General features: G+C 48.6%; 1 protein-coding gene across 9 annotated transcripts in view; it reads right to left on the reverse strand.

Moving 5' to 3' along the window:
* Window positions 1-1466: 1466 nt before the first annotated feature.
* LRRC20 (leucine rich repeat containing 20) overlaps window positions 1467-14632 on the reverse strand; it is an 85341-nt gene continuing 72175 nt past the window's right edge. For all 9 annotated transcript variants that reach the window (XM_008968953.4, XM_008968947.3, XM_057298922.2 and 6 more), the window contains one exon: window positions 1467-3999. In XM_008968953.4, the coding sequence (XP_008967201.1) occupies window positions 3845-3999 (155 nt within the window). In that variant the 3' untranslated portion in view covers window positions 1467-3844. The remainder of the gene's footprint in view (window positions 4000-14632) is intronic.

Here is a 14632-nt window from a genome sequence, read left to right on the forward strand (position 1 = left end):
TACCCAATCCTAATCGAGGCTTCCTTCTCTGCATTGAAAGTCCCACCTAAAACCAAACTCTGAAATCTCTCATCACTTCCTGACTGTCTTCCCAAGTCTGACACGCTAGGAAAACTGTCAAGTTCGAGCAGGAAAAGTAGAATCAGCTTCGCCTGATTAACAGGTGGATCTGGTGATGTTTTCGGTGAGGCATCCTTCAACAGAAAACTACGCAGGTGGGAGTCCTCTCTCTGACCTCTGACCTTTGGGGTGGGGGAGGCCAGCGGCCTGAGTCCAGGCTAATCCACAGGGGACAGTTATAAGTGATCACAGGGCCTTCAGGAGCTGAGAAATAGTGACCATATGAGTTCTGGAAAGGCCCTTAGGGGTCTTCTGGTTTAGCCCCTTAGTTTTACAGACAGGAAACAGGGCCTGGAGAGGAAAAGAGATTTATCCAAATCACAAAGCTAGCTAGGATTGTTATAGGGATTAAATGAGTTAATAGCTATAATGCACTAAGACACTGCCTAGTACCCACTAAGCTCTATGTGTGTTTGTTAAATAAAAATAATTGGGCCAGGCGCAGTGGCTCACACTTGTAATCCCAGCACTTTGGGAGGCCGAGGCGGGTGGATCACCTGAGGTCAGGAGTTCAAGACCAGCCTGACAAACATAGCGAAACTCCATTTCTACTAAAAATACAAAATTAGCCAGGCATGGTGGTGGGCGCCTATAATCCCAGCTACTTGGGAGGTTGAGGCAAGAGAATCTCTTGAACTGGGAGGTAGAGGTTGCAGTGAGCCGAGATCACGCCATTGCACTCCAGCCTGGGCAACAATAGTGAAACTCCATCTCAAATAGTAATAATAATAATAATAATAATTAGAAACAATGGAGCATCTGGACTAAAACTCAAGGCAAACTTAAGCTGGCCTCTCAGACTTAAAAAAAGCAAAACCTGACTTTAACATTGAACCCAGAGCAGTAGTTGTCTAACTTCAGCAGGCATTGGAACCACATGGAGTACTTGTTAAGAGTGCTGGGCCCCACCCCCGAGTTTCAGATTCTGCACATCTAGGGTGGAGTCAACTATTCGCATTTCCAACTAACTTCCTGGTGCTGCGGATGCTGCTGGTCCAGAGATCCCTCTTTGAGAACCATGGACTCAGAGGAACAAATTACTAAGGGAATAATTTCTGGCACTGGTAAGAGAGAAATTTGGAGATAGTGGGTCTCTTCATCCTTTCCCAGATACACAGTCTCCCCCGATGTTTAGCCATCCTGCAGTAACGCAGCTGGGGGGCACGCACCAATTCTGCTTGGCTGCACCTGTGCCCACCTGTGAATAATCCACGTTTCATCCCGTTCTAGCTTTCTTTACCTCGTGCTTTCAACAAGAAGGCACCCCTCTTGCATGTGGGCTGGTTTGACGCCCAGGCTATAGGAGGTCTGTACAGTGAGAATGAATCAAACACCAACCAGGCAGATGAAACCAATGCATTCTTTATTGCAGACTGAAGCTTAGGGGCTCACTCACTGTGAGCTCTGATTTGGGGGCGTCTGTGGCTGCCCACACTTTCCAAGACAGACAAGGGCAAACTCTCCAAGCAGAGGAGAAAACAACTTCCAGAAGCTGCCCCTTCAAAGGCCTGAGGTGAGGACCTGGGGCAGCAGGCAGCTTGGCATGCAGGGGTTAACCAGAAAGGCCAGGTCTGGAGGGCTGGGCACACCTAACCCTCATCTCCTGGTGACTGCAGGTCACACTCTCTTCTTCAGGAGTGCTATGCAGACTCCGGAACAATCTAACAGGCCAAGTGTCTCCCAGGGTGGGTTAGGGAGGTGGCTGAGCACAGGCTCAGATCCCTGGAAGTGGCAGGGAGAGAACTGAGAGAAACTTCACCCTCTGCTCGGAGGACATCCCCAGCCTAGGTCCTTGCTTCTCAAACTCTAAAGTGCTTATAGGAATCAGCTGGGGGTCTTGCTAAAATGCAGGGTCTGAGTCGGGAGGTATAGGGTGAGGCCTAGACTCTGCATTCCTAACAAGCTCCCAGGTGTCACTGCCGCTGCTGGTCCACAGACCACACTTTGAGTTGCAAGGCTCTGGTCATACATTGTGTTTGTGCACATCAGAGAAGGATGCCTCTTCTTCAACAAGGAGAAACCCTACTCCAGGGCACAAGGCAGGTGGGGCCAGTGCAGCCTGCACAGGACTTCAGCCCCCACTTGCCCCCAACACCCACAGATGAACTCGGTAGCTCTGGAGATCCTGTCTTGACCTCCTCATCCTGAAAACCCTTTGCCCAGAGTTTGACCAACCAGGCCTTGGGATATGAGCAGAATGAACAGAGTCTCTTGAGATACTGAGCACTCAGTGATGGCCCAACAATGGCCCAACCTGTCAGTTCCTTCCCAAGAGACAAGAGACCTGGGCAGGGACGAGGGAACTGGGAGCATTCTGAGCAGGGATTACTGCTCTGAGCAATGGTCTGAGCTCTCAACATCTTAGCCTTAGGAGTAGTAAAGTGGCCACTCGTCCACAGCACACAGGATTTGGATGGCCTGGCTTTGCCTCAAGCCCTGGGGCCTCAGGTGTCTCTGGAGATTCAAACAAAGGTGCAGATCAGGTGGGGTCTGGGGCACTGAGTCGGCTTGCTCCACAGATGAGGAGAAGGTGGGAGGTAGATACCTGAGGACCAAGCAGTCAAGGTTCTTCAAGCCACAGGAGTTCTCAGGAAGCAAGAGCCCCAGGCCCTCTCCTGGTAGGGGACCAACCATCCCCACTTGCCGGGTACTGTACCAGTTTTAGCATTGAAAGTTCCATGTCCTGGGAAACCAGGACAGCTGGTCACCCTGTTGCCTGACCATACCCTAAGATGCCAGGTTGAGGGCCTCAAAAGAACTAGGTCATCAGGGCTTTGGGCGTTGGCCTGGGAGCTGGCTGGCTACAAATCCCGTGCTCCACATCGCCTTCTGCCCCCAGGAGGCCATGACAAGGCAGCCAGGCTGCTGCTGGACCGGACAGTGGTGAGGGTGGCCATCTAATCACTTTAGACCAGAGCTGCAGGTGTAATTGACTCTGCTGTTCTCTGGGCCACCTCTCCCGCAGCTCAGGAGTGATGCTAGAGGGACGGAGCACTCAGGACTTCCCACCCTGCCAATTTGTTAACTGTGGGGAATGACAGAGCTGACGTGACTTGCTCCCCATTCCCAGCCTGCTGGTCCTCGGGCTCCTACATGAATGTTCTTGCCCTGCAGCAGTGCCAGCCCATATTCCCACCACAGCTCTCCCAGGACTCCTAGTTCAGGTTCCCACCAGTCCAGGGACCACAGGACTGAAGACCGGGCCCTGTGGAGGGCCGCATCCAGGTCAGTTCTCAGGAAGCAATAAATAGATGGAGGCTGTCTTCTCTTCTCAGGGCAGCAACTGGCTCTCAGCACTAAAAACAAGGCCTCAAACCCGCAGGGGCTCAGAAAATACCCGGCAATGCCCACCTGTGCCTGCTGATCTGGAGGTAACTTGGAGGCACGTACTGCTTAAAAACCTCCAGGGAGCCCAAAGGAGGGAAAGGTCCTTTTTTTTTCAAGTGACAAGGCTCAGAGAGGGCAGGAGATCTGCCTGAGTTTGCACAGCAGCTGTGAGTGCCGAGTCCAGGCTGCAGGCCCCACCTTGCCTCTTCCCTTGGGCATTCCAGAGCCCACTACTGCTGTAAGCTATCTATCCAGACCAGCTGCACCCCACCCACCACGTGCTGCTCAGCCCACCCGCCCCCAGCCCCCAGGCTTGGCCTCCCATGGGCCTCCCTCCCTTCCAGGGTTCCAGGCCTGTGGCCTCTGTCCCTTGCTGGGTGGGCATGAGGAGGGTGGCCTAAGGTAGGGGGGCTCTTGTGCCTTCCGGAGACATGAGCATGTCAAACTTGATGAGCGGCGGGGCGATCACGCGCACCTCGGCGTTGAGTGGGTTGAAGCGGAGGTTGATGCTGCGCAAGGCTGGCATGGCGGCCAGCTTCTCCACGGGCACATCTAGTGGGGACAGAATGGACAGGTTAGAGTGGTGGAGGCCAACCAGACAGAAAAGAAGGACAATGGGCCATGAGGACTCTGAGCACCTGATGGTGAGGGGCAGCTCTCCATTGCCCACTGCACGTGGGCTCAGCTCCTGGTGCCCAGCCCTGTGCGAAGGGCCATCGGGCCCACCAGGATATAACAACCACATGGAGGAGAGCATCCTAAAAAATAAGAATCAACTGCTTCAAAAAGTTAAACATAGGATTGCCATACAACCCAGCAATTTTACTCCTAGGTAGAACTGAAAGGATTAAAAACAGGCATTCAAACAAATAATTTTACACAAATGTTCATAGCAGCACTATTTATAATAGTCAAATGTCCACCAATAGATGAATGGATAAACAACATGATATATACTATGTTGTCCATATATATGTCCATATATATATGATATATGGAATACTATGTAGCCTTTTAAAGGAACGCGATTCTGATACAGGTTACAACATGAATGAACCTTGAAAACATTGTGCTAGGCCAGTCGTGGTGGCTCACGCCTGTAATCCCAGCACTTTGGGAGGGTGAGGCGGGTGGATCACGAGGTCAGGATTTCAAGACCTGCCTGGCCAAGCTGGTGAAACCCCATCTCTACTAAAAATACAAAAACATTAGCCGGGCATGGTGGTGGGTGCTTGTAATCCCAGCTACTTGGGAGGCTGTGGCAGAGAATTGCTTGAACCCACGAGGCGGAGGTTGCAGTGAGGGGAAATCGCACCACTGCACTCCAGCCTGGGCGACGAAGCAAAGCTCTGTCTCAAAAAAAAAAAAGAGAAAATATTGTGCTAAAGAAAGAAGGCAGGCACAAAAAGACAAATACCCTATGACTCCACTTATGTGAGGTACATAGAGTAGCTGAATTCATAGAAACAGAAAGTAGAACAGAGGTTCCCAGGGGCTAGGAGAAGGGGAAGTAGGGATTTATTGCTTAATAGCTACAGTTTCTGTTGGAGTGATGAAAATATTTTGGAAATAGATAGCGGTGATGGTTGCACAACATGGTGAAAGTAATTAATGCCACTGAGCTACAGTATGCTTAAAAATGGTTAAAATCAGCCAGGCTATAGTCTCAGCTAGTCAGGAGGCTGAGGCAGGAGAATCTCTTGAGCCCAGGAGTTCAAAGTCAGGATGGGCAACATAGTGAGACCCCAGTCTCTATTTCTTAAAAGAAAAAAAAAAGGTTAAAATGGCACATTTTGTTATATATATTTTATCACAATTAAAAAATAATGTAATATGCCAAAACCACTGAATTGCATATATTAAACGGGTGAATTGTATAGTATGTGTCAATAAAACTATTCAAAAACAAAGACTATTATGTGCATAAAGAATATTTTTGCCAAGAGAGAGGAAGTCGCATACAGTGGCCTATGGAAATTCTTCTTAACTATGGGAATGCCACTCTATCATGCCATCTGCTCCATCATACCCCTAAAGAGTCCCTAAAGAAGCAGACATGACTATCTTGGGTCTATCTAAGGGAGGTTGGTTACAGTTTGAATTTATCAGGACTCCTGATAATGTGCCCTACCTATATCACTGCTCCATAAGAGCTATCTGGGAAGGTCCAGACTATATTGGATCATCACTATGCTGGATCATCACTTAGAGATGGAATGTCCTCTGGAATCAAAACAAACATATCTCCTGTCCCAGCTCTAGTTTCCAAAATTTAACGTGTAGAATTTGGAAATCAAGTTTCAAGCTGTCATCCACCTAACTTACATAACATACTAGGGCATTTTCCAACACTCATCAAAAATGCCACAGTGTAATAAATATAAAGATAGTAGTGATCTATAATTAATTCCAGGTCCAATATTCTCAGTTATAACTGAAGACGCAGCACAGCCTAGTGTCATAGACATGAAATTTAAGACAGCCCTAAGCTGATGCCCCAGCTTTACCACCTAAAAATTTGTATTACTTCCCGTACCTTGTTTTCCTAATCTTGAAAATGGACATAACTAATATTTCCTCAAACAGAATTAAATTGGGGAGCAACTGCTTAAAGGATATGGGGACTCCTTTGGGGTGACAGAAGTATTTTGGAATTAGATAGAGGTGATGATTGCAAAACACTGTGAATGTCCTCAATGCCAATGAATTATACACTTTATGTGGTTAATTTAAGTGGTTAATTTTATGTTATGTGAATTTTGCCTCAGTTTTTTTTTTAAAGGACCAGAATAAGGCAGCAGCTATACTAACACTTGGTAACCTGTTACAGTTCCTCCCACCTAACCTTTAGGATCACCCAGACAACACTAGGAGGCTTGCCCTCGACGCGTGCCCTGTGCAAGCTGAGGCTCCGGCTGCATCCGCTCTTCCCCGATCCAATTCCGTGAGCAGCCGGATCCCAGAAAACCTCCCACCCCAGCACAGGACGGGGCCAGACCTCATCCCATGCAGTCCTACACAACCTCAGGCCGATAGTGATGGCAAGAGCCAGCTCCTGTCCTCTCCTAGGCACAAAATATTGCCCACGGTTGGGGGCTTTTTGTTTTTGTGGTTGTTTTGTGTTTAATTTTAGAACACACTAATGGATATTATACACATATTTTACTTTAGGCAAATGGTACTGTGCTATATAGATATCAGGCCACTTCTTTATATATATATATATATATATATATTTTTTTTTTTTTTTACTAAGCACCAATAACAATCTTTTTTAAATATTATTTTTAATTTTTAATTGTGGTAAAATACAAACAAATTTACCATACTAACCATTTTTAGGTGTACAGTTCAGCAGCATGGACACATTCACGTTGTTTTACAACCAATCTCCAGAACTCGATCTTGCAAAACTGAAACTCTATACCCATTTAAACAAAAACTCCCCATCCCTCCCTCCTCCCAGCACCTGGCAACCACCATGAATTTGACTACTCTAGGTACCTCATATAAGTGGAATCATATAGTATTTGCCTTTTTGTGATGGGCTTATGCCACTGAGCATAATGTCCTCAAGGCTCATCCACATTATGGCACGTGGCATTGATAATGCAGGATTATTCAGCCTTAAAAAGGAAGAAATGCCAGCCACGGCGGCTCACACCGGTAATCCCAGCACTTTGGGAGGCCAAGGCAGGTGGATCACCTGAGGTCAGGAGTTCGAGACCAGCCTGACCAACACAGTGAAACCCTGTCTCTACTAAATACAAAAAATTAGCCGGGTGTGGTGGCACATGCCTGTAATCCCAGCTACTTGGGAGGCTGAGGCAGGAGAATCTCTTGAACCTGGGAGGTGGAGGTTGCAGTGAGCCGAGATCACACCACTGCACTCCAGCCTGGGCAACAAGAGCGAAACTCTATCTAAATAAATAAATAATAAAAAGGAAGAAACTTCAGACACATGTCATAACGTGAATGAACCTTGAGGTTCACCTGTCCATGGTCACTTGAGTTGTTCCCATCGCTTGGCTATGATGAACAATGCTGCTAAGAACATGAGTGCGCCAATATCTCTTCGAGACCCTGCTTTCCATTCTTCTGGGTATATATGTGATGTATACCCAGATGTATGAGACCCCCACCCAGATAAAAATAGAAAACATTTCAAGAACCCCCAAAAGGGTTCCCTTGTGCCCCTTTCCAGTTTATACCCTCTGATCTTCTTCATCATTAATTTGGTCTATTCCTGAACTTCATACAAATGGAACCACATAGCATGGGCCACGCTTTTATTCAAATGTCTTTAGGACTTTCAGTTTCAGAAGTCTTAAATTTTTTTACTCAGAAAAGTTGAATATTATTGTCTTAAGTCTCTTCCCCCCTCCTTTTTTCCTTTGGAAATAATTTCAAATGTATAAAATGTTGCAAAACTAAAAATAAAAACTAGCAAAAATACCAGATGACCATTAGCTAGATTTGCCAATTTTTTTTTTTTTTTTTTGAGATGGAGTCTCGCTCTGTCACCCAGTCTGGAGTGCAGTGGCGTGATCTCGGCTCACTGCAAGCTCCGCCTCCCGGGTTCACGCCATTCTCCTGCCTCAGCCTCCCAAATAGCTGGGACTACAGGTGCCCACCACCACGCCCGGCTAATTTTTTATATTTTTAGTAGAGACGGGATTTCACCGTGTTAGCCAGGATGGTCTCAATCTCCTGACCTTGTGATCTGCCCACCTCTGCCTCCCAAAGTGCTGGGATTCCAGGCGTGAGCCACTGCGCCCGACCTAGATTCGCCAATTGTTATCATTTTATCCTATTTGCTCTATCATTTGTGCATGCATTTTCTGTCTCTCTCTCTCTCTCTCTCCCCCACCCCACACACACACACGCTTTTTTTCTGAATCATTTGAGTGTACCATACATACGTCATGGCCCTCAGTGTGTATTTCCTAGGAATTGGGACATTCTCTTACATAACCACAGTGCAGTTAAGGGTTCCAGGTATTCACATTGATAGAATGTGTATCTAACCCATGGCCCACAGTTCAGTGTGGTCAGGTGCCCTAACATCCTGTACAGCACTTCCCCCTCTAGTACCAGAGCCAGTCTGGAATCAAGGATTGCATTTACTTCTAACTCTTTGGGCCCCTTTGTCTTTTATGACATTGATTTTGGAGGAGTAGTGCACTACCCCCTTCCCTTTTTAAAAGTTCCTCATTTTGTGTTTGTCTGGTGTTTCTTCACGATTCAACCAAGACTTCGCATCCTCAGCTGAAGACTGCACAGGTGCATGTCCTTCCTGGGGTATCACATCAGAGGCACACCAAATTCATTTCTATTGTTACTTTTGATCACTTGATCAATGTGTAACTTGCTTTCTCCACTATATAATTACTATTGTGTGCTTTTTTTTCTCCCTTGCATCTAACAAGAAGTCTGTGGGGACACATCTTAAGAGCGTGCAAATATCCTAAATGTTGGTTCTCACCAACATTTAGCATTCATCACCCTTAGACTTAGCATCCACTAAAGATTCTTACCTGACCTGATCTTTATGATGGCTGCAAAATGATTTCCTAATGTCAACAGTCCTCAGTATTCTACTTCTCTTCCATGTATCTATTATCAATATAGACTCCTATGTTTCTAGTGATTTACAATTCATTATTGGACTTCATTATTCTGATGCTCAAATTGTCCAGATTTGACCACTGGGAGCCCCTTTGGCCTGGCTCCTGTATCTTTTGACATGGCTCCAGCACTTTTTGGATGCACTGCCTGAATTTCTAGGAAGACACGTCTTGAGCCTTCCCTGTTCCCAGCCCTGGAATCAGCCACTTCTCCAAGAAGTCCTGGTTCCTTTCAATGGGGAAGAGTATTAGTGCCCAATAGTAAGTGTGACTGACTAAGCCGTGTTTTACATTCCATCCACGAGGACTGTGTACATCGAATCCATCTGCTTTTGACTGCTGCTTAGTATACTATGCTGTGCACCCACCACACTGTACCTCTCTACTCTGCCAGCAATGACACCCAGGTGGCCTCTATCTGTCCTTAGGAGCCAATGTGGGAAAGTCTTTGGATATATGCCCAGGAGCAAGACTGATTGCTCTGTCAATGAATATGTGTATATACCTCCACTAACTGCTCTCTAGAATTCCTGTTGAATCTCCCAGGAGCTTCCTATCCTGCACCCCCAACAAAGGCTTTCAAAGAGGCTGCTGACCCGTCCTGAGAGAAAGAGCTTCCTGGAGATGTTCTCAAATTGCTTCTAGAATCTTCCAGGCCTCCTTGTTCTGCTGTGGGTCACAGCATAGAACAAATCTATCCCTTCTTGTCCATGACACTGCTGAAGCCTGGAGCTTAGAAAACACCACCACCTTATTTAGGCAAAGGCCCCCAGATCCTTCGCTTCACATGATAGTTGAGAGTGGGTGGGTAGTGGTTATTAAGATAAACAAGCTCTGGAGTCAGAAGGATACGCCCAGCTTTCCAGTGACTGTGGTGCCTCAGGCAGGATCCCTGCACCTGAGCTTTCTCATCTGTAAAATGGAGTCATACTGCTCACCTTGCAGGGAGGTCCCAGAAGTCGACAAGATGCCTGCATCCAGTACAACAGCACAGTGCTCCAGCAACATGTGTCCAGCTAGTGCAGGTTCCCTGCTCCCTGTCACTGGTCTGGGGCCTGCATCCGCTGAGCAGCAGCCCAGATGCCTGGGGATAAGCCCACAGAGTTTGGCCAGCAGAGTCTCAGCCTGAGTTCACCACCCAGATAACCCAGATGTCGGCTCACATAGAAAGGAACAAGGGTTGAGCCTCAGATGTCTCCTAAAAGCACTGTGGCTCCCGGAGTCCCTCACCACCACTCATAGAAGGCCAAAGCCCCAGATTTGGCCTCCGCTGAGAGCACCAACAAGAAAGTTCCTGGACATACTGATATTCATAGGCCATTGACAAGAAGCTGTACAGATCATGGCAGAGAGACCACAGGAGGTAGGAGGGTCCTGAAAGTTGCGAAAACCCAGGCTCAGTGGGAGGAAGTAATTTTGCCTGGGGTCACCCAGCCAGTGGGTAGCAAGGCTGACATCGAGACGGAGAAGACTCTTGACCACAGAGAAGCGCTATGCAGGAGTCCCCGGGCCCCGTAAACTGGCAGCCAGGTTCCCTAACGGGAGGAGCTTGCCTACCCTTAGACTCTGGGGTGACCTGGCCTCTCAGTTCCCTGAAGGCAGGCTCTGCGTATGAGACCAGGGGCCCAGTCCACGGCCTTGAATGCTGGGGGACACAGGAATTGCTTACTCCAGGAGCTGTGTCCCCAATAAGAAGACTGGCTATAGGGCAGCCGGGGTTGGGGGGTGTGGCAGGGAGGGGCTGGTCATCACCTGCCTGGAGTAGGAACCATGTGACAGGCGAGTGAGCCAGCAAGGAGGGGTGGGAGAGGCCAGGAGTCCATGGCAAATGGAGGCTCAGACAGGAAAAGACGCAGAGACAGGCTGTTTTCAGAAGGCAGGGTTATAAGCAGACATGACTCCTCGGAGAAGAGGAAAAGAAAGAACAAGTGCTAGGAGTGCCCACTCACCTCCTTCGCTTTCTCTGGAGCTCATGTGGGTACAAATGTCATACCACACAGCTGCCAGCAGCCTGGCCTCGCTCGTCCCAGCCTCTTGCTGGGTGTGGGGGCTAAAGAAAGGTGCTGCCTATGGTAGTTCTTGAGTCTCTTCTTTCAAGCAGGGCCCCCATTTTCCCTATTAATAATGGCTGGGAAGAAAAGGGCTAATTCCTTGGACTCTTGCACATCTTCACATTCAGGAGTTCTGTTGCAGCCATTCCCCAGCGGCACAGCCAGCAGCGTGGGCAGGGGTACAGATGCCATCCCCTCTGCCCCTGATCACCCAGAGTAAGAAAGACCCCTCGCACTTGGCTTTTATTTCATGGGGCATCAAACTCCATTGGACACAGGAGGAAATCAAGGCGCAAGGAGGTGGAGCACCTTTGTCTAAATGGGCCCAGCGAAGCAGGCTGCTTCTGGGAACTGATGTTTGAGGCCCTATGCTAGACAGTTCCTCACAATGACCCATTTCTCAGGTAAGAAAACTTGATTCTCAGTTTCTTGATGCCCAAGGTTGCCACGCCAGTAAGTGGTGGAGGCAGGACAGTTCCTGATCCCAGAGCCCATACACTTCAACCCACAACGCAGAGGGGCAAGGCCAAGGCCAGAACCTGGTCTCCTTGCACTGGCCCCTGGCCCCCAGAAGATAACAATGACAGGCAAGTTTCACTGAGCGATTCAGTAAGGACTGAAGCCCGGGCTAAGAGATCACAACCTCAGTTGTCAAGATATTCCCACTTGAGAAATGGTGGCTCAGAGCTGCTGTCACCCCTTCTCCCCATCCGCTACTGAAGACCACTGATCCTTCCCCAGTTTCTCCAGAGGAGGCTGAACAGGGGCTTGCTAAGGACCCTCCCTACTCTGGACTCCCGTGTCTCCTCTGTCCCTCACCTGGGAAGGCCAGTGGCCCACACAGTGGCTAGTACTTCTGAGGATGGGGGGGTCCCCCTGTCATGCTGCTGCCACAGGCTTGCTGGGCATGGCAGGAAGACCCACTGCAGCCCAGCCCTGGAACACATCCCCACGACTCCAGGCCTAGTGGGAGCGGCACTGCCGGGGTCTCGGCTTGCTGTTTCCACGTCTGCCACAGAGCTGGCCTCTCCAGGGTCTGTGGCATTCTCTGAACCACCCTACTGAAGGCCAGTAATAGCTTTCGCAGGCACAGAGCAGGGATTAGGTATAGCTCTTTCCCCTAATTTAACTGCAAAAGTCATTTGAGCAGCTTAGAGGAAGGAGCGATGGGACCATCAAACATGCCAGAGCTGGCAGAACCAACACATCAGAGCAGTCAAACTCGCAAGTGACAAGCCCAAGAAGGCAACTGGGAGTTTCTGGATAAAGCTGAAAGATCATTTATGCTCACAGCATCCTGACAAGAGAGGGAGATAGCTGGAGGCTGCAAAGGAGAATATGAAATGACCTGCATTTTGTGGATGGGGAAACTGAGGCTTGGAGAGGTTAAATAAATGTCCTGAGGCTAGACAGCCCAGTGGTCTCTGGACTTTGTTGTGGAGAGGAAAGGGACCTCCGCTTTGCCTTCAATACCATGGGCCATGCTCCCATCACCACTCACCACGTCCTGCTGCTCCTCAAATCCCAGCTCAAGGGTGGCTTCCTTTGCCACTCCCCTGCAACCCCCTCCAAACTCTCTGAACATTTTCTTTATACACACTCGTATCATGCACCATGCTCTGCAACCTGTGAATATGTCTGTTCACTCCTGTAAATGTGACACAAAGCACAGTGCTCACGGGTGCTCCATATCTGTTGGATGAATGAATGTCTAACCTTTTGAACTAGACCATGAGTCCCTTCAGGCTGAGACCACCCTGAGCTGGGCAAACAGCAGAATCGCCATCAATGCTGCTTAATCAACTCTGTGACTACAGCTACACTCAAGAGTTGGGGCCAATTCCCTGGCCTCACCCATTCTGTGCACATTTGCCAGTCAGGGCCAGGCCTCTGTGGACCAACACCATGATAAGACACTTATCCTAGTCTTCCCCTTTGACACTAGTAATCTAATTTAGAAAATGCAAAGATATTGATGAACAAAAGTAAAATCATCACGTCCCATCACCTAGAATGAATCACTATTAATGTCTTGGTATATGGCCTTCCCCACTGTTTAATGTGTTTGTGTATGTGTGTATATACACTCACATACCTATGTATTTCCAAATGGCCTCCCAGATAGCATGCTATGACATGCTGTTCTTCATGATATGCTGTAAATATCTTTTCAGGTTACAAATTGGTGACTTTCTATGGCTGCATCATAATCCATGGGATGGATGTACCACTTTGACTCCTGTTCCTGTTGTTGGACATCCAGGTTGTTTTCAACATTCCACTTTTTTTTTTTTTTTTTTTTTTTTGAGACAGAGTCTTGCTCTGTTGCACAGGCTGGGGTGCAATGGCGCAATCTCAGCTCACTGCAACCTCCACCTCCTGGGTTCAAGTGATTCTCCTGCCTCAGCCTCCCTGGGATTACAGGTGCACGCCACCACACCCAGCTAATTTTTGCATTTTTAGTAGAGATGGGATTTCACCATATTGGCCAGGCTGGTCTCGAACTCCTGACCTCAAGTGATCCACCTGCCTCGGCCTCCCAAAGTGCTGGGATTACAGGCATGAGCCACTGCACTTGGCCTCCAACATTCCACTATTCCAGATAATGAGAGGCTTTGAGTCTACAGGGCATTCTGGGGTTACTTCTATCTCTTTGAGCCTATGACTGTAGAATGTAGGATGTGAGGTTCTAGAATCCTTTTATGAAGCCAGAGGAATGTCCCTTTAACTTTCCCATGGCCCCCAAGTGTGTGGGCTTCTGTTGCAAGGCCTCATGTCTTAGGTGAGGACTAAAGTCAAGGACTCAGTGGCCTATGGCACTGAGCAGAATTAAACTATGCACTGGCTGGCCCTCCTCCCACTGTAGACAGCCACCCTGGACTCCCACCTATGTCTGTGGGAAGTTTAGAGTAATCAATAATAGTAGAAGCAGAGTGGGCAGTGTTTACACAAAATTACTTCCCTGAGGTCAGCTTGCCCCCGTCTCACTAATTGTTAGCAATATTGACAGGTAAACTTGTTTTACATCAGTGGAACCGGCTGAGAAGCAGGATGATTACAAACGATGGCTCCAGAATGCTTTCCTGGTCCAGTGTGGTGCCCACAGTGGGACCCTGTGAGAAGGAGGGGTCAGGACCTGGGGAAGTGTCAAGGGAGGTGAGCACCTAGCATAGAGGTAACCAGAATTGCTAGCTGGCCTCTGATTCCAGCATTGCTAGAGAATCCAGGCCAGCCCTAGCCCCACATCTCAGCCTCAAGGCAGCTCTGGTGCCTGGACACAAAAACAACCAAGATCAAGGACGCCTTGCTGTGCTGCGCTAAGCTGCATACACCCTCTCAAAATGCCACAAGAGACAAGCAAGCAGACTGTGGTAACCTGGCAGGGACAGGGGGTCATGCTGCAACAAGAAGGCTCCGGAGCCACACACACACATCTCTCAGACCACTCCACCACACCCTTCTGGGTGGAGTCAGGTGGGGACAGGGGCTGAGCCTTCCCTACCTCCA

This window comes from Pan paniscus, chromosome 8, assembly GCF_029289425.2.
Source record: "Pan paniscus chromosome 8, NHGRI_mPanPan1-v2.0_pri, whole genome shotgun sequence".
Taxonomy (NCBI): domain Eukaryota; kingdom Metazoa; phylum Chordata; class Mammalia; order Primates; family Hominidae; genus Pan; species Pan paniscus.